Source organism: Lissotriton helveticus, chromosome 10 (assembly GCF_964261635.1).
Source record: "Lissotriton helveticus chromosome 10, aLisHel1.1, whole genome shotgun sequence".
NCBI lineage: Eukaryota > Metazoa > Chordata > Amphibia > Caudata > Salamandridae > Lissotriton > Lissotriton helveticus.
The window spans coordinates 335,776,278-335,801,051 of NC_136071.1; the positions used below are offsets into that span (position 1 = coordinate 335,776,278).

Here is a 24,774-nt window from a genome sequence, read left to right on the forward strand (position 1 = left end):
CTGGCATCATTGGTCTTTTCAGAAACGCTGCAACAGCAAAAGAACTGACACTTCGGTTTCTTCATCCTTTGACAGGGTCTATGGGCTCCATGTTGGCGGTTTTAATAATTTTCATTTGATAAAAGCATGCCTTGAACCAAATTGAGATTTCCTTTTCATCATAAGTTGCCCATAAGGAGTGTGCATGAATTTTGCAGAGTATACTAGCCATATCTTGTGCAAAGCTAAGAAATCCTCCAAAAACAAAACACATCTGCCACTCTGTACAGCGTTGTTGTGCTGTGTGTTTTCTGCCATCAAAAGAATGCACAACTAAGAAACCAATGACTGTCGGAGGGCGCACACAGGGAGCCAGACACCAAGAGCAGATGCATACGTAACCATACAGAAATCCAAGAGTGTAAAAGAAAGAGGATAGACCAATAGTTAAGGACAGGATGATGGACTGACGGATCTCTGCAAAAGCAGAAGACAGACAAGTAACCCAGCCTTAATAAATATTCTAAAACGTTCTTTATTGCATTAAAAATGTAAGAGGTTGGAGGCACAATGCCCACAGCACATATACCCTTTAAATTGTTCAGATGCCAAGCTCCTCTGCCGTCAGGTGTTGGGCACCTGGAGAATTCTGGGCATCAGCTTTCTATACAGGCTCTGTTCTAAAAGTAAAATTCATTTTAGGGGGGGATCTATGAATAAAGAACCAGTACAAGAGTAGTAAAACTAAAGTTGTGACACTTCATTTCAAATAAGCCATTTTAAATTCATAGAGGCCCATTTAACTTAATTAAGAAATCATTCAAATTTTCATGGGGAGAATGCAGTCTGCTCAGCACCAGATCCTGAAAATCCTTCACCAATTCTTACCAGCTCCAGGCAAACTCGCTATTCTAATGTATAGCAGACGTGTCATATCTATACCCTGCCTCCCTTTCAACTTGGAGCACTATCTCACAAGACTTTGGTCTACTGAGAGGTATACTCCCAAAAAAGGGATCAGGGACCTGGAAGCTGCTCAGCTGTGCCAAGCATCACTATGCCATGGGCCTTTTGAAGGGCTTACACTGTATCCAACCTGCCCCCAGGTCTTGCCTCGTATAATGAGCAGTGTTAACCAATCAGGCACCTTTCAGCACAACATAGCTAATGTGGTCAAGAGGACCATACCAGAGTGCAGGGATGCTCCAGCTCTGGCCATGGTACCAGCCTCAAACCTGCTGTATTTATTTAGCCTTCGCTAGAACGTGGAAGGCATTACTTCAAAAACATCTCCTGATCTCTGTGCATAAATTGTGTTCTCTTCTGTCAAATGTTTAATTTTTTTTAACTGAGTCCGCCACCATCATATTCCTCAATAGGATACTTGCGTGGACGTCCCCGTGGGCGTCCACTGCTCCGCGGAGTAAAGGATTTCAATGACCAGGCAGCGGAGGCTGTGCTGACAGGACGGCGCCGCGATGTTACTGATTTAGGTGACCAAGATGCAGAGGATGTGCTGCCACTGCGGCCCCGTGACACAGTAGGTTTGGGTGAACAAGGGGCAGAATCTCCATTGGTCTGTGCTACGGCCACAGACTCTGGGGAACTTGCTTCTACCGAGCACGCCTGGTTAAGGTCTCCACTATGGGAAGGGCTGTCAGACAGGTGGTTTCCCTGTGAAGCAGCTCGCTGATCTCTAATCTGCTTCAGTTCATCGCGGATGTCTGTCAGAACACCCAACAGCTGCTGCTGGAGCAGCCGGTCTTGCACCCGCTGCTCTCGCTGTTGTAGTCTTTCCTCCTCCCACATCGCTAGCTCCTGGTGGTAGAGCTGGTCCCACTGCTCCTCCAGTTCTAGGAGACGCTGCATGTTAGTCCTCCACATGGTTCTCCTGTCCTCCAGGAGGCAAGAGCACCCTTCCCTAGGGGGAAGCTCTGTTGCAGGAGTCCGGGTGCCCTCTTGTGAAGCTGATGAATGGAGTGAATCCTCTCTGGCGGTGTCACTGCGCTGGGGTGACCCAGACTGCTGGTCCCACTCCTCTTGACTATCTTGCCAGGCAGGGGGCACTGGCTCAGAAGGCAAGGATCCAGTATCCATCTCCGGATTGCCACTTTTCCCAGGCATCTCCTCTTCATCTTCCTCTTCCATTTTGAATTTGAAAGCCTCAATCTGGTCAGAACCTATGGTAGAAATATGTTTGTCAGAACTGCCTTCATTCCCCCAGTCTGGCTGTGAGGTCACCTGTGTAGTCACCTGACCCACGGAGCCCGCTGGCGAGGACACCATGGAACTCTGCGAATCGCAGGGACCGGAATCCCCATCATGAGCACCTACTGATAGGGAGGGGCCTGGGTCCGCTTCCACTGCTGTCAATGTCGCTGGAGAGGGCTTCTGATCAATGATTTCCTGCTTACTCACAGCCACTGCACGTTCTTTTGTTACTGTTGCCCCAGGCACAGTAATGAAGGTGAGATGAGTCGCAGTGGTTAGAATTGCTGGCGTCTGAGAGGTCGTTGTTAGGATTGCTGGGGTCATCACAGCCAACTCCTTCGATGGCTCTGGCTTTGGTGCAACTGCAGGTATGAAGAAGAAAAACAAGGCTGTTAATGAGCTCATCTTCCACCAAGGACTAGCATATCCATCAGCTTTTCTAAACATATAAGGAAAACAGGTCATCAATGGGCCTAGGACTAAGAAAAGACACTAGGTATGGATAGCGCTTTCTGAAATAAACATACACTCCAACAAAAAAAATCAGACTTTCAGTTTGATTTTAGAGTTCTCACCCATGCCCGGCACAAGTATGGAAATTTGGTAGGGGGCACTTGTGTGTCACTCACAAAGGACTGAACTAGGGGCACACTGCTAACAACGTATTTCTCTTCTGCTTAGTGTTCTGCCACATGTACTTGACACTGCATCGTGAGACTGAAGAGGCCACCAGCCCCCCCCCCCCCAAACCACCACCACCTTTCATCAGTAACTCACCTCTGACCTAAAATCTCTCACATCTTATCACTGGTTTGGTAGATGTCATTTGAGGATAGTTGACCCTATAACAACTTGTAACAAGAGGATCAAATATGCAGCTGCTCAATGGCCTAGTCCTCCTTTGGAGGACTGGAGCAAAATAAATACTTCTATGAATACACCCCAACAAAAGGCTCCAGACCTTCCCTTAGTAGAGCCTACTGCAGTGGGAGCACCCCTATGGCCAAACTGAGTAGCAGAGACCAAACGTATCTAATCTTATTGTGGGTGTATCGCTAATGTATGGCCCCACCCAATATCTGGGACCCTCTGCTTTAAAATGGGCATCCACATTATCAGTTAGTCACCCCACATCATGAGGTGGACAAACCTAATCTGGGACCTACACGGGCATTAGATGGGCATCCTTGACATCTAGTAGCTACCACTGGGATAAGTCAGTCACCCTTGTAATAATGAGCGTACAAGCTGGCCGAGTGGGCACCCCGAACATAAAATAGGAATCCAGCGGCCACACCTGCCCTGAGATGAGCTCTAGTGGCCATGCCAGATATTTACCAAAAGTTTAAATGTGGTCTTTGACAGCAAGAACAAAATGAAAAGGAGCGATTGACAAAATATAAGTTTGGCTGTTATTTCAGTGATGATTGATGCTGAGCTGACAAACTGTGGATGCTTTCTATGTTCCAGGTACTAGAGGGAAAGAATAGCAGAATTTTAAGACTGGCTTTGAAGTATTTAATAATCTATAAATATATATATATTAAACTATTTTTGTTAGATTTACCATAATTATACGAAGAACTTGATTTGGCAATTTCAGTATAGCAGTGACCGAACATACATCCTAGCATATAGTACATCTTATCTTCAGTTTCGAGACACAGCAGCAGGGCAGCTACCTCACAGTCAGCCATGCAGGTACCCCGCCCTAATGTATTTCTCCCTGCGGATATATGGGGGGCTAGGGGTGGTAGTTATAGTACGTCCCGGGCCTCCTTCCATGGGTCCCAGACCTTGCTGTACTTCTGGGGACATATTCAGACCTTATTCACTGCTTCTTCCGCTAGTAATCTATATTGTTAGCTTTTGACTTTATTATCATTGCTGCCGACTAGGGCTTGAGGCTGTCAGAGAGATGTAACCTTATGGATCTCTCTTCCATCCAATCCTGTTGAGTCTTTGAACTGAGAGGAAGCACACCTGTGAGAGACAGTAATACCGGTCTAAACTAAGCAATAGCACTGTTATTAAAATATTTCAATTGTGTGATCGGTGTAAATTATTTACATTTCAGAATCTTTTTCAAATAAATGTAAGGCCAGTATCAAAAGATCTAAGTGGAAAGCGGTAGTTAAGGAAGATGCTATTTGCAGTTTGTAATCCATTAGGAGACCATTAGAAATTAAATACCCATACTATAAAACCTGCCTTTAAAATCCAAAAACATAATTTTGGGGAATCATGCTGATAAAATGCACTGTCTGCACCCAAGATTTTTCTATACATTTCTTATGGTGTGGTGTTAAGGGGCACCTGTATATTTCATAAGTATTTACCAAATGGCCATCAGAATTCACTTATAACAGATGGCTTTTAAACCAATGTATTTACCCACACAAGTGCGGAGGCTTCTCCCCCAGCAGTGCTAAGCCCTTTTATATATTTGGGGTAGTTCATGCATAAACTTTCATACTTTTTTTCCAGCACGGCAAATTTGCATTCTTTTTTCCCTCCCATGGAGGGTCTTTCAAAACAACTCTGGGTTTGTGGATTCCTCTTAAGTTAACAGCGAAAATAGCTAAAATGTACTTAAAAAATAAAAATAAAAATGGAAAATAAAATTCTGTGCATGAAAGTGTGTGTTTGTGTGTGTTTTTTTTAACAGACAAACATTCTGAATTCAGTAAGAAGCCACTGGTGTAAATTCCTCAATGTTTTCCCAGAGAAAGTAATCGTTGAAATAAAAAACAAATGAAACTCAACAGGGAAAAAAAATAGAGGAAGGTGACAATGTTTTCATCTATTGGTTTTTTGGCCCAGATTGCTTATCTACATAGTAGTATATTGTTATATCCGTCTGACACTTCCGATTGCAGGGATGCATATCAGTTCTCTAAAGATATGTGTTATCCAAAGCCATCATCCAAACTGCATTTTACGATTTTTTATTGTGTACTAACTATGCATCAATTCAGAAGGTGAAATTTAATGAATGAAAATGGTTATGAAGGATAGCTATGCTTTTTTGAATTGTGCCTAGAATCTATGAGTTTAAAAATAATCTTTATTTGCACAACTCAGTTTGGGGTTACCTATTTGATCTAGATAGCATTTTACAAAATGTGGTTTTTCTTGCACAATGACCTCTATTTGAAAGCCTAGAGTGGATAAAATTCAATAGGTGATAACAAACGTTATAATATTCTGTAGTGACCCAATTCTCAAAACAAAAAAAATCTGGAACCCCACTCGTGGTGGAGGGCCCATCTTCCACAGTAGGAAATGCCCCAAAAATGTAATGCGGAAACATGAAAATTTTTCGCCACTGAATCATTTCATTGATGGGGGTATCTGTGGAATTTGGGTCCAGAATTGACAGGCACCGAGTGAGAAATACCAACCCCAGATATTTTTGAAAACTAGACACCCAAGGAAGTACAGGGTGGTGTGGTTTGCCTGCATCCTGCTAATTGTCTTTCGCGGAAAGATCTCCAAATGTCAAATTTTGGCTAAGAGCACAGACTTTTCTTGACCTTCTCTGAGGGTTCCCACATCCTCCTTGACCTCTAAGCCACTTTTGACACCATCTCTCATCACACCCTCATCACAAGCCTCCACCACATCAGCGCCCCAAAAAATGCCCAGGAAAGCACCCTCAAGTAAATCACCTCCATCCTCTGCGGACTAACTCAGAGTCCCTTACTGTACTTCAGCTCCGAGAGAAAGATCATCATCTGCGGCAACCCACAAGGCTTCTCCCTCAGCCCCATTTGGTCAACGCCTACATGACAGTGCTACACAGATTCAACATCATCTCCTACGCTGACGTCACCAGACTCATCCTCTCCCTCATCAAAGACCCCGCCACCAGTAGATCCTACTTCTTGAATACCATGACTAACTGCGCCGACGGGATGGGGTCTAATGGCCTAAAGCTGAACTCGGACAAGACCAAAGTGCAGATCTTCAGGAGGAACACCTCACAGTGGGCCTACCGAACTCGGACTCGCACCAATACCCTCAGACTTCACCTGCAACCTCAGCATCATCATCATCATCATCATCATCCTGGACACAAAACTGCCAATGACGCACCAGGACAACGCAGTATCTTCATCCAGCTACCACATCCTCCACATGCTACAAAAGATCTTCAGATGAATCCCCCATCAGCACCAGAAAACCAATCACACAAGCCCTCGTCACCAGCCGACTGGACTATGGAAACGCTCTCTATACAGGAACCACCACGAGCTCATCAAGAGACTACAGGCTATCCAGAACACCGCAGCCAGACTCATCCTCAACCTCCCTAAACGGACCAGCGTCACCCCCACTGCAGAAGTCAACACTGGTCCCCGTCCAGAAGAGATGCCAGTTTATACTACTCGCCCACACCTACAGAGCCCTCCACAACCTTGGACCAACCTACATCAACCACCGCCAAACTTTCCACTAACTTGCTGGACATCTGTGCTCTGACTTCCTCGGCCAAAGCCCCCTGCACCCACCAAAGCCACAGTGGAGGCCGTTCCTTCTCCTACCTCACCGTCAAGTCCTGGAAGAATCTCCCCCTATATCTCCAAACCGCACCATCACTCACAACTTCAGGAAGGGACTCAGGACCCGGCACGTCGACGAATAGCCTTCAAACCGGAGCACCTGGATACCCCCGGGGAGAAAAGCTGTGCTATACAAATACTGCCTGATTTATGACATTGCGGGGGAAGACACGAGTATATTTCAACAACAAAAAATTACCCAAGCTCTCCACTGCTCCCCACTTGTTCTTACAACCTGAATCGCTTAAGTACTCTGTTAAATCTTTCTACTATCCCATTGGCTTCTGAGTGGTAGAAAGCACACTTATGTGTAATTCCACTCTCTGATTAACAAAAAAACCTTTCTTCCTCAGAAGAAACTATTTCAATACCATGGTCGGTAAGAACGGTATCTGTTAGACATTCTCTGCTGAAAACCCCTCGCAAGAAGATTATAAAATTACGCATTATTCCATAAGTAATGCACATTTCAGGGCACTGAGAATACTGGTCAATAAGAACTATGATATATTGTTAGTGGCTACTGGACCCAAAAGATCTAAAGCAACATCATGTCTAGTAGTAGCTTTATGACTATAGGTTGAAATCTTATAAAAGCAATATCACTATAAACACTCCATGCAGCCTCTGACTGTTCTTCCCACCTGAATATAAAGACAGGACCACAAGAAAATGGTGCATTGTGAACTAAGGAGGGGAATCACAAGGGTCTTGGGATTCAACAATTCTTTAAAAACCACGGAAAAAACCCACTTTGCAAACGTCCGGGCCAAATTCTAGAATGCAGAGCATGCGTATATAAAGCCACGCATGCAACCAACATGTTTATAATTAAAGTGAGATAAGTCAAAAAGTGTATAGAAGGCAAGATGACATGACCATAAGAGGTCTTCAATTTCCACTTCAGAAAGTTGACAAAAAAAGAGGACGAATCGAAAAAAGATGGTCTTATAAAAATGTATTTGATTTTTAAAACAAGTTCTTCTTTAAAAGCAGAAAAAGGTGTTATTTTAAATCTCTTATATAAAATCTAGACAATACGGAGCCTGGGTGTAACTATTTAAAGCTTAGGATTTAATTGTAATCCCCTGCAAGAAAAATTTAGTTAATAAAATGCCATACAAGGTACATGTTAGACTAATGAAGGAAAAGTAATAAATTGAACAAATAAAGGGAAAACACAAAAAAAACAAAAAACAAATCTCAAGCAATGGAAAAGCCAGGTTGTCTCTTAGATGTATGCCTCACTACAGGCATAAAAGCCATCACAGAATGATTGTTCTTACTCTTTAAGAAAACAATGACAAGATGGCTGCCGAGAGCACACAAGCCATCTTTTCTACTTTATTTATTCTGCCAAGAACAGAGATGATTCACTAAGTGTCAGGGGTAGTGGGAATGACATTACACACCCATTGATCTTTATGACATTACAGGAAGTGACGATTTTGGAAAAGGGGGGGTGATGGACAGAGTTTCTAAATGATGCAGAATACTCTTACCAAGTCAAGAGATCATGGTTTTAATCCATCACCGTTTTTTAGCTCAATGCACCATCCCAGCTCAGAACCTGGCTATATGCAAATTAGTCTGTCCCTGGCCCAGTGCATCATTCAGAAACTCTGTCCATCACCACCCCCCTTTTCCAAAATCGGTTTTATCCACACTATGTGTGGGAGGGTATGCTCAGACGTGAGTCCCTTGCTCATTGCACCATCAGGATTCAAGCAAGCCGGGCCGAAGAAGGCTGTGATGCCAGAAACCGGTCCCCGGAAGCTTGTTTCCTTCCCAGTATAAGAATTGGCTTGGTAGTTTGGTTTGCCCTGTTCCCATCATGCACTGGGACAGGAACAGACTAATTTGCATATAGCCAGGTTCTGAGCTGGGATGGTGCAGTGAGCTAAAAAACGGTGATGGATTAAAACCATGATCTCTTGACTTGGTAAGAGTATTCTGCATCATTCAGAAACTCTGTCCATCACCACCCCCCTTTTCCAAAATCGGTTTTATCCACACTATGTGTGGGAGGGTATGCTCAGACGTGAGTCCCTTGCTCATTGCACCATCAGGATTCAAGCAAGCCGGGCCGAAGAAGGCTGTGATGCCAGAAACCGGTCCCCGGACGCTATTTCTGCAACCTACAGCAGCGCCTTGGACGGAGCTTTTCTGATCTCACCAAAACCTTCCTACCTCTCGCGTTACCCGCTCCGCGGGTCCCGCTTCGTGTGGGGTGTTCGTCAGACTGCCAAGAACTCTGACTGTGTCCCATTGAAGGCGAGTGACAGGCGGGGCTGCGAGCGAGAGCAGGCGCTGGGCTGGGACTACCGTTCCCAGGAGCGCTTGCCAGCCCCAATCTAGCACACCTGGGCCGCTCTCCCTGTCTGCTCCTCCCCTTCCCCCGCGCATAAGACTCCTGCGCCTGTGGCATAATTTGGGACGCTATTTCTGCAACCTACAGCAGCGCCTTGGACGGAGCTTTTCTGATCTCACCAAAACCTTCCTACCTCTCGCGGTACCCGCTCCGCGGGTCCCGCTTCGTGTGGGGTGTTTGTCGGACTGCCAAGAACTCTGACTGTGTCCCATTGAAGGCGAGTGACAGGCGGGGCTGCGAGCGAGAGCAGGCGCTGGGCTGGGACTACCGTTCCCAGGAGCGCTTGCCAGCCCCAATCTAGCACACCTGGGCCGCTCTCCCTGTCTGCTCCTCCCCTTCCCTTCCCGTCTAGAACTATAAACAGATTCTCCCAATACCGCTGCGCGGAAGCGCGCGGGAGGGCGCCGGGAGAAGCCCGGGACAAGGGCGGGACCGTCTGTGGCCGTCCGGGGCCGCAGGAGGCCGGGCTGGGCCAGGTTATTATCATTTGTATTTTGTATATGCTGTTGTTTTTAATTATCTACTCTCTTGTTGGCTGTCCACTGTTTCGCTGTTGCCAGCAGTGCATCAAGGTATTAATATCGGGTTAGATAGTATATTTAGCCATTTTTGGATATAAGTCATTCAGCGCCCCCAGGTGTGGGCATTTCTGTACTTGGCCCACTCGATAAATTTTTTTTAAAAACCACCAAGGAAGTAGATATGGATCTCCTCCTTGCAGAGAGAAGAGCTGAGCGACGACGCTCAATTGAGCAACTGAAGAAAATCCAACTGCCCACCTCCTTAGACTCAAACCTCACTCAGGTTACGGATGCCCGAGGGTTGAGTTCCATTGAGGATGATGTTACTGATATTAACCAAATCCCCAGTATATTTAGGTTTCCCACTATCTCCCCGCCATATGTTAGTGCAACCAGTGGAGACCAGTTAGCTTGCACTCCCATTGATCACTCTAGCTTTGTTGATACAAACATCCCCGATATCCAAACCGCGGATCTTGATCTATGTCCCACGTTGCCCAACTCGTCACTGGTTTGCATTGAACCAGGCGAGAATTTACCCCCAAGGAGTGTGTGTGACGTTGGTACCAAGCCTGATGACGCAAAGAGGGTTGTGCGTTCTCCACCCAGAAAAAGAAGGAGAAAGGGTGGGGTAAAAAGGAAAGGCCAAAATCGCCAAATATTACCATCACCCCCACCCAATGTTATCCCTGACCAACTGATTCCACCTCGAGTTACCGTTGCCAGAATTACAAAATATGGCTACTCCTGATTTAGTTACTGAAGGGTTTAATGAGGTGCCTTGTGCCATTATAGAGAAGCTCATCAAATCATATATGTTACCCCTGCTGGAGCGTGTTAGGATAATGAGTGACAAATTGGATCGCCTACTGGCGTCCACTGTGTTAACACAGCCCTCCAGCTCAGTAAAGGGCAAGGGTCCATCCACTAACCCACAAAGTACTATTCAAACGGCTGGTAATGTAAATACTACCACCAGTCAACATCCTAATTGCACAACTAATGTAGCCACTACCTCAAATAAAGTATCGGCTTTGGCTGTTAAACCCCCTAGACCAGCTAGTACGGCCAAAGCGAATCATAGGGTGGTTGTTAATAAACCTCCCCCAAAGGGAGCAGTGCAACAATCAAAGAAAGGGGAGGGCAAATCTGTTACCTCTAATAGTAAACCTCACAAACCCACACCACGGAGGTACAATGTGGACCTGCCACCGGATTCCATGAATTACGTTATAGTAATGACGGGTGTGCCACCAGTTTCGGAAGGGGACCGGGAAAATAATGAAAGCCTAAAAAATAAAGTCATCTTCTGGCTAAAAACAAATAGACCCCTTCCTGCACATCTCAACGGGGACATTGTTTCGGTCAGAAGATGTCAATGGGTGGGGGTTCGCCCCAAGGATATAGAGGGAGACATAGTGATTATTAACTTTAGGGACAATAGAGTAGTATCCCATATCTCAGATTGGTATGTAGGAAAAAACGAGGGAGGGGTTTCTACCAGGAATCTTAGTTACTTTTATCCTGAGACCCTGATTAATCCAACTGAACAACCCCCTATCAAAAACACCAAAAGTCTCCTTAAATGGTCCAACTTTACATCTAGCTTTCATGGACCCCAAATTAACCCTGAGGCACGGTACCGCTCCTACACTCAATCTAGTTACAAATGTCCTCCTCAAACACCAGGTTGGGTTCAAATTAAACCCCAACCACCTGGCCCCCCAGCCTTATCGAACTTTCCTCTTTCTAATAAGTCCCTGTACCCTTTAGCTCCTATCACCCCTGTTTTCCCACAGTTTCAACAGCCTCCAAATTTTTACCCACCATATCACTATTCACCTAGCCTAAAGCCTAAAGAGTACTGGAGCATCCCGTTGAGAAATCTCTATGACCCCCTATCAGGGCTATCGACAAATGATTGACCAGCTTTTTCGACAAGGGATGATGGATTTAAATCTGACTATATGGGTGGGGGAGTTGACCTGTTTAATTCACTAAGCATTGCTGGAAGTTTTGATGAACAACCTTGTAATTGTATGGAAGGGGGCACGGTTTACCCAGTGGAGTCAGACATACTGGATAAAGCATCTACCCTATTGCCTATAATGGATGTCACCTCAGTGGGTGTAAACCCAGAGCCAAGCTATCAGGCCGGGTCAGTGTGTTCGTCAACGGCAGGTACGATCATAGCTGCCCCTGTGCCTGAAGTACCCCCTCCCCAGTCTAACGATTCCCCACCCCTTTGAGATAAATAACCTGTGTGATCGAGTGTGCAAAAAGGGCACCGCTATGGGATGTTGGAACATCGCAGGTATTGAATCTCGTATATGCATTCCTGACTGGGTTGAGTTCATCTCTCAAGGAGATATTTGGTGTTTTCAGGAGACTTGGGCAACCCTTCCAGTGTACCTCCAAGGTTTTTTGAATTTTAATAAACCAGCGACCAAAGGTTTAAGAGGTCGGGCCATGGGTGGCCTTACAACATGGGTTCGCCAAGCGGTAGGTGTAACTGTCAAAGAAATCTCTATTGATTGTCCTGACTTATTGATAGTTAGTATTCGAACATGTAGTGGGTTGGATATAATGCTGATTAACGTATATGCTAGAGGAATCACGGGCGGCAGAGTTTCACCCACCCTTACTTGCTTGGATGATTTTTTAAGTTCTTCCATAAATACTGGTCATGTGGTGGTGATGGGTGACCTTAATACCTGCTTTGAACCATTAAGTAAAGATGATGGTTTATTAACCGAAGCAGAGGATTTGACCTGGGGGATACCACAACTTGAACTATCCCCGATCAATAAATGGTCCCAAGCAGCCACATATATCAAAGGTCTCTGTTAAAACTGGGGGTTTCGCGCACTCAATGGACGTGTTAGCTCGGACAGGATGGGTAAACACACATTTTCCAACGGTAGACATAGTAGTCGCATTGATTACATTTTAGTTGATATTAAAATGTGGCCTGTGGTTTTGGATATGATTGTTAAACCACGCCAAGAAAGTGACCACGAACCCTTGTTGGCAGAACTGAAGGATTTTAGTTTTGTAGGGCCGGTTGTACGCCAGCCTAACCCTGTCCAGGAGGCGGTAGTACTTACAAACGACATGAGGAGGGTGCGTTGGCCAAAGGTCTCTGTAGATGTGGAAGCACGCAAAAAGATTAGAGCCCTGGTCTCAAATTCACTGGTAGAAATTGATAAGTGTGATAACCAGGAATTGTTTAACTCAAATATCACAGATATTCATGCTAGCCTCTTTCTGTCCTTAAAATCACTGTTTGTTAAGTATGTTGCCAACAAAGGGAGAGGGAAGGTCAAGAAACCAGTAAATTGGTTTAATGAAGCCTGCCGAGAGACCCATGCAGATTTGTTTAAAGCCTTAAAATCAAAGAACCCTGCCCTAATTAAAGCAAGTAGGAAGGCTTTTAATGAAGCCAAACGACATGCCAAAGCTGCCTGGTATGACGAGCGTTGGACATCTCTAGCCGAGGCCTGTGGCTCCAGGAACTTACAGCAGTTCTGGCACCTTCTTAGGTGGGGTCAGTCACAGGATGATCGCCCAAGCCCCGCATCTGTCGAACCACAAAAATGGGTGTCCCACTTTGTGGAACAATTTAGATGCCGCAATACTGCGCAAATTTCTATTAGCTGGCCACTATCACACGACACACTTGTGTTTTCGGCTAATGAAGTCGAAGCAGTCTTGAAAGTCATCCCTAGGGGAAAAGCGCCTGGTCCAGACTGTATCCCAGCGGATATATTCCAACAGGATCAAGACCTTTGGGTACCATACCTGGTGCGTTTGGTAAATGCATTGGCAATGGACGCTAGAGTACCCGATTCCTGGGCTGGCGCTGAAATATTGCCTATTTTTAAGAAGGGCGATCGGTCGGTTCCATCCAACTACCGGCCGATCAGTCTAATAGACGCGGTACAGAAGATCATAACCCGTCTTGTGCTCACGAGGATACAGGCATGGATAGAGGAGCATGACATCCTCACTCCTCTACAAGCCGGGTTTAGACCCCATGTGAGCACCTTGGATCAGGCATTTCGTTTTATGCTATTACATTGGAAGACGGTCACCCTGGGCAAAGGCAACCTATACGCGGCCTTCGTGGACCTACGGTCAGCGTTCGACCTGGTCCCGAGGGCTGGCTTATGGAAATCCTTATTAGATATGGGTATGCCCCCCATCTTGGTACGTCTCATTGTGAACCTTCATGCAGACCTTTGCATTTGTACGATGGGGAAAACCGGGTGAGGTTACGGAGAACTTCCCAGTGGCGAAAGGAGTCAGGCAAGGCTGTGTCTTGGCACCCACCTTGTTTTCTCTATATATCAATGGGGTTACCAAGTACTATGACAACTTTTCCACAGACGCCCCAAGTTTGGCTGGAGCGAAAATCCCCCTGCTCATGTTCGCTGATGATACTCTCCTGATTTCACGAACAAGGCAGGGTTTGCAGAAAGCACTGTTAAGGTTCGAGGATTTCTGCAGCGAACATGAGCTGGAGGTGAACGTGTCCAAAACCAAATTTATGGTTTTAAGAGGGCACAAACAAATAAATGCCAGGGTCTCCATGGGGGATACCCCCCTGGAGCAGACAAAACATTTCACTTACCTGGGAGTTACCTTCAGTGAGACTTTGAGCTGGACACATCAGATCGAGCTCATGACCTTGAAGCACCAGCAGTTGGGTGGGGCCTTGATTAAGGAACATAAAGGGTCATTTACAAGGCCAATGTCCCCGCTCCTTAAGATCTACGGTGGCAAGATTTTATCAGCAGTTTTATATGGAGCGGAACTGTGGGGTGGTAGTAATTTGGACCCGCTAAGACAAGCCTAAAATAAATTCTTAAGAATGACAACGGGTCTGCCCCAGTCAACTCCATTAATTCCCCTTCTTTATGATCTGGGGTGCCAACCAGTAGAGGACATAGCAAGACTTCGCCCCCTAACATTCTGGCGTCGTCTCTGGACAACGCCGGAACTTCATCATTATGCAAAAGCTTGCTTGGAGGTAAGAAACAGCTCCGGTGCCACAAATATTGGCTGGTTTAGAGACCTTAAGGCTACCCTAATAGCTTTGGGGTATGGCGACCTGTGGTCCACACCGGAAACAGCCAAATTCCCCTCAAAAAAGGATCTTAAACATAGTTATTGGGAATGGGTGCTACACAACAGGTACACTAAAACGAGTTTGAGTAGCCTCACAGGTCTGTTCATTGTATTTAAGGATACGCCCAAGCTGGAAAGATATTGGGATTTAATAACAAAACCCGCGGACCGCAAATTATTCTTTCAATTTAGATGCGGTTCGCTTCCCCTTGGAGACTTTACTAAAAAGTGGGGTGTAGACAGGACGGGGTTTTGTCCCAAGTGTCAAGGTATTGGGGAAAACTTGAGTCATTTTTTATATGTGTGCCCACTATACTCTGCCCCAAGAGCCAAATGGCTTAGGCCGGTATGCAGAAATTTAGGCACAAGATCTACTGGGGAAGCAAATAGAATGTTAAAGACCAATCTGGATCCTATGATTGTCGTGGGTGTCGCCAAATTTTTGGGGTGGGCTTGGCTGATTAGAAGTAGGCTCATTAAAAGCAATCTTACGGGGTCTTAATGTTATGACTTTTGAAATGGAGACCTGTATTTTGTCTATTAATGGTTGCATTTGTGCGTCTCTGTAAATATTGTACATATATGCAAGAAGCTGATTAGTATGTTAATGATTTAATACTTGTTTTAACTGTTTTATATGTATAAATGTATTTTATGTCTTTTATGATGAACTAATCGAATAAAGACTTCTTGAACTGAACTGCTTGTTTCCTTCCCAGTATAAGAATTGGCTTGGTAGTTTGGTTTGCCCTGTTCCCATCATGCACTGGGACAGGAACAGACTAATTTGCATATAGCCAGGTTCTGAGCTGGGATGGTGCAGTGAGCTAAAAAACGGTGATGGATTAAAACCTTGATCTCTTGACTTGGTAAGAGTATTCTGCATCATTCAGAAACTCTGTCCATCACCACCCCCCTTTTCCAAAATCGATTACAGGAAGTGACACCATATTATCTTTGACACTGAATCTTCCCAAGAAGTAGTCGCACAACCTTAATCCTAAAGCCATGACAGTAACCATTGCTGAAGTTCCATACTAAATGTACGATTAATAGAATAGCACAGGTAAATGTTGATTAGGTTTCTGACATGATCTGTGAAAGTGGTGGGGCGAACTACAACTGTAACGAGTGAAGCGTGTGAACCCAACCTCTGCTAGACTACTGCTCCACTAATCAGTCTATGGCTTTACCTGTATCTCTATATCCTTAAAAATTAGGAGGACCATTTTTGAATGCTCCAGAATTGAGAAGAGCTTCTGTGTACTTGAGCTTTCACCTAAATTCTGACTACACATGTTTGGCTCACTGCAAATTAACGGTTAAATATGAGTTGGAGACAACTCTACGGCCACCATAGTCACTGGGTCTACCATTAATTCTCTCTGACAGAACACAGTCCAACATTTTCGCACTCAAAGCAGAACCTCTAAGGTTAGAGTAATACCTTAGTACAATTGGATTAGTGGAACAGAGACCAGTAACTGAATGGGAAATACGTGTCAAAGAGTAGTGCTGCTGTAACCCTTTAAGGACTGGAGTAACCTTTGATACAGCACTTTAGTTATGAGAAATTTACTTTAATAGTGAATTCATTTATAAGTGTTGCATTGCTCGGAGAAGAGATGTGGATAAGAACGTATCTGACATATTAAAGTCATGATCAATAACAAGAGGCACATTGTGTACTGGAGTACTACAGTGGAGTGGTGTGGCTCACTGGTTAGGCACATTGTGTACTGGAGTACTACAGTGGAGTGGTGTGGCTCACTGGTTAGAAGCAGCAGACCCGGAAGCAGAGAACGGCCGGGACCAGGGTTCAATTCCAAACGCGGCAGGGTCGTGTACCAGGGTCAGCGGACTCGATAATTCTCACCTCGGTGCCTACTCTAACCAGGGATCACACTCGGCAACTCTGGGCATTAAGCTTGCCTCATCTCTACAACGGACCCAAACAGACGCCGGGGATGCCTGGTTTCACCTTGGAGATACCCAGTAGGGACCATCTCACAGGGAAAGACAGGACGGGTTCCCCAGCGGTCTTTAGCGCCAGGACGCTTACGGGCAGCAGTGCGCTTTACAAGTCCCACACATTTACATTTACTGGGTGTTCCTTACATTGACTTTCACATTTTCCACCCAAAATGACATGTCTCTAATAACTCACACCCTACTACCAATTGGCTTTTGTGTGCCCACATGGTTGCACTATCCCTCTACAGTAAACAGACTATCCAAGCATCTGAAAAGCCACAGGATGACACATAGTTCTATGCATGGAGAATCAGCTGGAAGAAAGCTTTGTTTAAAACTTGAAAGCGGCCTGTGCTAACATAAGGAAGACAAAGGAAATTAATGGTTTTCACATTTTCACAGCTATCTGCTGGATTTTTAAAACAATGCTAAACAAAGTTTTCTGCATAAATTGGCAAAGATTAATTTCAAGAGGTCTAGGCTCAAAGAAATTATATAATATGTTTCATGAAATGGACATCAGAATGACCAGTGTTACTGCTTTATGCTTACTTAGGCTGTTGGTTCGGTCTGCTCGGCTGCTCTCACCCAATACAGAAGAGGCCCTCAGGGAGTAGAAGATGGATTGTCTCGGCAAACCTAAGAGAAGGGGTTAGGATGAAAAGCGATCATGGTTAAACAATTCCACATTCTTAAAAAAAAAACAAATAAAACAAGGAGTACAAAACTCATGGCGTATTCCCGGTCTGTCGTGACATCAGAAACGTTACCCCTTTCTCGACAGTGCTGTACAGGCTGACGACCTATATATTGTGAAATCATCACATCACACTTAAAAACGTGTTGAGGACACGGACCCTCTTGTTCTCTCCAATACCACAGATTCGAGCACTATAACCCATATCTTTCTTTGTACTTCACCTGAGAACTTGATTTCAGCAGCCAAAGAACATAAGGTGCAACTGGAGACAGCATTTACTTTTTTTATTTTTTTTATTTCACAAATGTTTTATTAAGAAAAGAATCAAGAAGACATTACAGTACAGAAAGTATTGTGATGCTGTTGTTCTTGGCGCCTGCAAGACTACGAGCCGGTTTGGCTAGAGTTGGAAAGGGACCTCCCAGGAGGGTTGAACCTCATATCCCGGCTTACGGCGAACAGACACCCAGCTGCACACAACCCCATCATCAAACAAACCAAAACAGCCCTGCTAAGGGTAGACAAGCAGCTGGGACAAAGCATCAGAGGCACCAAATGGGAGTCAATCTGGCACAACACTAAGATACAATACAAAGGGCGGGCGCTCTGTGACACAGTCTGGATCAACAAAGGAATCACAAACCCCATACAATTGGAAAAGGAAGACACCCCACTCACGTTCCACACCCTTAAAAACTCACTCGACCTGCCAGGGATAGAACTATACACGTTCCTTAGAATTAAAGCCGCCATAAGCAAGCCAAACCTAAACCAAAACACACCCACCATATTACAGTACATGAGCACCCTCAATAGGATAGGACACCAAACATCACACATATACAAACTCCTCCGACCCAACACGTCCAGCCTAAACGCGAAAACAATGGACTATTGGGAAACACTGTCTGATAGACGCCTCAGCGAGGGGGAAAAGAACACACTGTGGGGGTCGGCCACAAAAAACAAGATAACACCGCAGCTGGCGCAGACTAAATTCTGGCTCCTACACAGAGCGTTCTGGACCCCAGCTAGACTAGCGAGCATGGGAATCAGGGAGGATGACACATGCTGGAACTGCCACAGGGAGAAGGGGGACCTACAACACCTCATCTTCGAATGTCCCAAAGTGAAAACGTTCTGGAAAAAAGTGTGCGACCTCATAAGCACTGTAATAGGTAAGGACATAAGGCCAGGGTTCGTAGGACTAGTGACCGCATTCATGGCACCAGATCTAGGCAGCAAAGAAGACAGAGACCTGGTAGACATTCTACTCACCGCAGCAGTTAAAATCATCCTAGCCAACTGGAAAAACACAGCCAAGGCTACATTCAAAGGCTAGATCAACTGGGTCACCTTCCTCAGGGGGGCCGACAACATCACAGGGAAACTCACCCAACCACACCGCCAAAACTGAGACATCATTTTCTAACCAAGTTATAAAAACTCGGAACGCACTACCAAAAGCTGAGAAAGACAGAGACCACTCTCATGGTCTCTTCAGCAATCAAATTAAATGTAACCCTCTTTCTCCACTGCGGAAAATACAGGCTTTAGGAACCCAAAAACAATTCCATCTGTCCAAAAGCACTATATATCCAAACCAGAACCCGTTGCTGGACACATCAGAGGTTGACATTTCTCTTGCGCTTATGAATCAATTCTTTAACTAGTTCCGATTTGTGTTGAAGGGAGGAGGAATAGGACTCGGAATACGCTCACATATATAGCAAGGCTGCAAAAGATCAGCAGGTGACTTGGAAGAAATCAAACAGCTTGTTGTAGGATTTAACATGAAGAGGTTCCAGCCGATGGCAATACTAAATGACTTTTCCGATTCAAACAAGTTGCATGTCGTGTTTCAAAAAGTCTGCTTGCAAATAAACAAATCCCCCTGGTTTGGACATCACATTTTTACTATTGTGACCTTTTCAAAAAGTGAAACAGAATCAAATATGTCTTTCTGTAATGACCTTTATGGGCAAGTTACAGAACTACTTTATATGTGTTTTTAAAAACATCCTATCTTTTCGTCTACCCTGTTACAGTCGCTTAGTGTGAAGAATAACAAGATTACTACTAAAGCAAAAATGACCTAGTTTCAAACCAGCACACGTCAACATTAAGGTGTACCTACATTTGAATATTTCTACGTAACAAAAGTGGTTTAATTAAATATCATAATAAAAGACTAAAGAACATACTTTGTGACTTAGAATGCTACGAGGCATATTTTGACTGGAGAAATTGTGCTTTAACAGGAGTCTGTTCCGAGCTGCGCACACACATTCAGGAGAACACGGTCACTGCTGTACATTATTTTGTGTGAGTGTGTGTATAATTACATAACACATGTGTGTGTATAATATATATATATATATATATATATATATATATATATATATATATATATATATATACACACACACATATACTTTACACACACACACAAAATACAGCACTGACCATATCTATGTACACACATTCACTGAAAAAAACAAAGGTTATAGTTAAGCTCAGGTTTCACTCATACAAAACCATAGAAATTCAGTCGTTATAATTACCAGAGCTAACTATAACGTACGCCCCTGCAATGCACTGCCTATGACCTCAAATATTACATCACTTGTGACATGTCTGTGACATCACTGATGACCTCTCGAATGACATCACCACAGAACCACTCACACACCCACTCAAACCCCTATACAACCTCTCATATACCCACTCACAAACCCTCCAACTACTTGCATACCCATTCACAGACCCACACCAGTACGACACCCACTCACTCATCGATTACAGACACTAACACCCCCACTCATACACCCATACAGCCACTCAAACATTGAGTTAGTAACCTATTCAGCTACTTACACACCTACTCACTCACCCATATCGTCCCTCACTCAGCCGTATAGTCCCTCACTCAGCCGTATAGTCCCTCACTCAGCCGTATAGTCCCTCACTCAGCCGTATAGTCCCTCACTCAGCCGTATAGTCCCTCACTCAGCCGTATAGTCCCTCACTCAGCCGTATAGTCCCTCCCTCAGCCGTATAGTCCCTCCCTCAGCCGTATAGTCCCTCACTCACCCATACAGTTACTCACACACCCACTCACTCATACAGATACTAACACGTACTCACACACCTATACAGTCACTGACACAAGCACACACTCACCCATACAGCCACTCTCACATTTACTCACTCATCCATATAGTCACTCACTCATTAATACACTCACTCACACCCCCATCCATACACCATTTATTCACCCACCCACACCCCATCACTCAACTATGCAGCCTCTCACATACCCACTCACCCTTACACCACTGACACACCCACTCACACAATCACTCTCACCCATACAACCATTCACACCGCCACAGAGCCACTCAGACACCTAATCACACATAAGTCACTCACACAATATATGTTACACATAGTATCATTCACTACAAACTATACTCTCTCAACTTTTGTAGCATCTTAGTATATATCTTTAACACCTAACATTAACAAAAAACTCACAATCACTGGATGATGTCATCAGTGATGCTATTTGAGATGTCCTGAGTGAGGTCATTGACCATGTCATGAGTGATGTAATATGTAAGGTCATAAGCAGTGCATTGCGGGGAGTGCATTTTAATTAGCTTGGGTAAATATAAATGCTGAATTTTTATGGTGGTGTACGAGTGAAATCGGAGTTAAACTATAACATCCCTGTAACCTTTGGCTTTCTCTAAGTTTGTTTTAATTCTATTTCCTAACTAGAAAGTTCCTGTAAACTTTGGTTTTTTCAGTGAATTTCAAAGGTTTTTTTACATTATATTTCCTAACTATAATGTTCCTGTAATTTTGTTTTTTCTCAGTGAATTTTGAAGATTTTTATTAAAAAACATTTCATAACTGTAACCTGTAACATTTCACAGTAGAGGTGTGAGCACCTGTGTGGGTCTGTTAGTGGGTGTATGTGTGTGGGACTGCAAGTGTCTCAGTGGCTGTGTGAGGTGGTCTATGAGTGTGGGAGTGGGTCTGAGTGATAAGGTGTGCGAGTGCATGAGTCTGCATGGGTCTGTGAGAGTGCATGAGTCTGTGAGAGTGCATGGGTCTCAGAGTGGGCCCATCAGTCTCTGAGTGGGTATGTAAGTGTCTGAGTGGGTCTGTGCATAAGTCTGAGGGGGTATGTGAGTAGGTATGTGCCTCTGAGTGGGTCTGTGAAAGGGTCCATGAGTCTCAGTTTCTCAGTGGGTGCGCTCTTTGAGAACAGTAAGTCTCTGAGTGGGTCTGTGAGTGCGTGCAAGAGCCTGTGAGTGGATCTGTGAGTGGGTGAATGAGTGGTTCTCTGAATGAGTGCTTTACCATCAATAGGTCTGTGAGTGAAAGCACGAGACTGAGTGCATTAGTGTCTGAGTGGATCAGTGATTGGGTGTATGAGTATCTGCTTGGGTCTGAGTGGATGCATGAGTAGCTAAGTGAAAGTGTAAGTGGGTGCATGAGTCTGTGAGTGGGTCTCCAAGTGAGTGCGAGTCTCTGAGTGCATCTCAGAGTATGTGCTCAAGTGGATGTGTGAGTGCATGCGTGAGCATCTGAATAGATCTCTGAGTGGGTGTTTGAGTCGGAGTAAGTCTGGGAGTTGGTATGTGAGCTGGTGCATGAGTGTCTGGGTGGGCCTGTGAGAGAGTGTTTGAGTGGGTTTGGGAGTGCCTCCATTAATGTGGGGGTCACTGAGTGACTGCATGCGGGTCCGAGTGGGGGCCTAAGTCTTTGAGTGGATGCGTGAGTGGATGCATGAGTGTTTAAGTGGGTCTGTGATTGGGTACACGAGTCTCTGAGTGGGTCTGTGAGTGGGTGCATGAGTGTCTGAATGGGTGTGTAGGTATCAGTGGGTCCATGAGAAGGTGCATCATTGTCTGAGTGGGTCCGTGAATATTTTTTTAAAAAGATTTTGTGGAAATGTTCACAAATTTATCGCAACGTTAAACATGGGGGCCATGCTAACGGTCATGACAAATTCACAACTATCTCACAGGAAGAAAAAACAAGCATTTGCAATGCAATAGGTCTCGCATTAGGAAAGTTTGAGCTATTGGTCTTGTAAATGACATTTTATATTTAGGTGTTAGTTTTAAAAATAGCGAAATTAATAGCTTTGTCATTTACAATGCCAATACTTTTAACTTTTGCAAATGTGACACCTATAGCTTTTGTAATGCAACATGTTTTGTATTTACGTGACTTAGATGTATTGATATTCCAAATAACAATGGCTTTTAATTTTTTTAAATAATTAATACTTAAATAAAAGTTATTGTAATGTATAATGGCAATAGCTTAAACTTTTGTAAATACCATTTGTGAAGATTATGTTCAGTGTATTTTATTGTGACGAAAATCCGAGAACAGAAGTGAAATATTAACTTCTTTGTGACATTTGTAATAAAGCTTGAAACATTGAGAGAACATATTTTAACCAGTTGTTGTTGAATGGTTGCACTGATTGATGCTGTGGTGGCGCGGAGAGATGTTGTGGTGGCGACGAGTGATGCTGTGGCGTTCAGTGAAGCTGTGGTAGCGCATAGTGATGTTGTGGTGCCCCTGAGTGATGCTGTCTTGGTGCGATAGATAGATAGATAGAGGGCGAAAGATAGAGTGAGGGCGATAGATAGATAGATAAATAGAGTGAGGGCGATAGCTGGAGTGAGGGCGATAGCTGGAGTGAGGGCGATAGCTGGAGTGAGGGCGATAGCTGGAGTGAGGGCGATAGCTGGAGTGAGGGCGATAGCTGGAGTGAGGGCGATAGCTGGAGTGAGGGCGATAGCTGGAGTGAGGGCGATGGAGTGAGGGCGATAGCTGGAGTGAGGGCGATGGAGTGAGGGCGATGGAGTGAGGGCGATGGAGTGAGGGCGATGGAGTGAGGGCGATGGAGTGAGGGCGATGGAGTGAGGGCGATGGAGTGAGGGCGATGGAGTGAGGGCGATGGAGTGAGGGCGATGGAGTGAGGGCGATGGAGTGAGGGCGATGGAGTGAGGGCGATGGAGTGAGGGCGATGGAGTGAGGGCGATGGAGTGAGGGCGATGGAGTGAGGGCGATGGAGTGAGGGCGATGGAGTGAGGGCGATGGAGTGAGGGCGATGGAGTGAGGGCGATGGAGTGAGGGCGATGGAGTGAGGGCGATGGAGTGAGGGCGATGGAGTGAGGGCGATGGAGTGAGGGCGATGGAGTGAGGGCGATGGAGTGAGGGCGATGGAGTGAGGGCGATGGAGTGAGGGCGATGGAGTGAGGGCGATGGAGTGAGGGCGATGGAGTGAGGTTGGGTGTGGTTGTGTGTGTGTATAGTTGTGTGTGGTTGTATGTATGGCTATGTGAGTGGTTGTGTGTGTGGCTGTGGTTGGGTGTGGTTGAGTGTGTGGTTGAGTGTGTGGATGGGTGTGGTTGTGTGTGAGATTGTGTGCGGTGTGATTGTGTGTGTTTGTGTGGTTGTGTGTGTGTGCGGTTAGAGATGGATGTATGTGGAAGAGAGCAGCAGATCAGCACACCAGAAGAGAACAGGGAGTTGAAGGAGGTGGGGTGGAAGAGAGGAGCAGATCAGCAGAGGGAGAAAAGAAGAGAACAGGGAGTTAGAGAAGGAGGTGAGTGGAAGAGAGCAGCATAACAGCACAGCAGAAGAGAACATGGAGTTAAAGAAGGTGGCGGGTGGAAGAGAGCAGCAGATCAGCTCAGGTGAAGAGAACATGGAGTTAAAGAAGGTGGCGGGTGGAAGAGAGCAGCAGATCAGCACAGGAGAAGAGAACAGGGAGTTAAAGAAGGAGGCGGGTGGAAAAGAACAGCAGATCGGCACAGGAGAAAAGCAGAGAACAGGGAGCTAGAGAAGGAGGCGGAAGAGAGCAGCAGATCAGTACGGGAGAAGAGAAGTGAACAGGGAATTAGAGAAGGCAGTAGAGTGAGTGAGGGCGGTAGAGTGATAGAGTGAGGGGGAGGGCGATAGATAGAGTGAGGGTGGGGTTGGAGGGTGGGGTTGGGGTTGGAGGGTGGGGTTGGAGGGTGGGGTTGGAGAGTGGGGTTGGAGGGTGGAGTTGGTGTTGGAGGGTGGGTGGAGTTGGAGGGTGGGTGGAGTTGGAGGGTGGGTGGAGTTGGAGAGTGGGTGGAGTTGGAGAGTGGGTGGAGTTGGAGAGTGGGTGGAGTTGGAGAGTGGGTGGAGTTGGAGAGTGGGTGGAGTGGGAGGGTGGAGTGGGAGGGTGGAGTGGGAGGGTGGAGTGGGAGGGTGGAGTGGGAGGGTGGAGTGGGAGGGTGGAGTTGGAGGGTGGAGTTGGAG

The 24,774-nt window shown here is 45.5% G+C and overlaps 1 protein-coding gene across 2 annotated transcripts in view; it reads right to left on the reverse strand.

Annotated features, from left to right (window-relative positions):
- Positions 1 to 494: 494 nt before the first annotated feature.
- The window catches only part of LOC144783786 (uncharacterized), a 65,868-nt gene continuing 41,588 nt past the window's right edge, over positions 495 to 24,774 (reverse strand). For both annotated transcript variants that reach the window (XM_078662483.1, XM_078662484.1), the window contains exons 3-4: positions 17,304 to 17,390; positions 495 to 2,552 (exon numbers count right to left, since the gene is read on the reverse strand). In XM_078662483.1, coding sequence (XP_078518609.1) covers positions 1,324 to 2,552; positions 17,304 to 17,390 — 1,316 coding nt within the window. In that variant the 3' untranslated portion in view covers positions 495 to 1,323. The remainder of the gene's footprint in view (positions 2,553 to 17,303; positions 17,391 to 24,774) is intronic.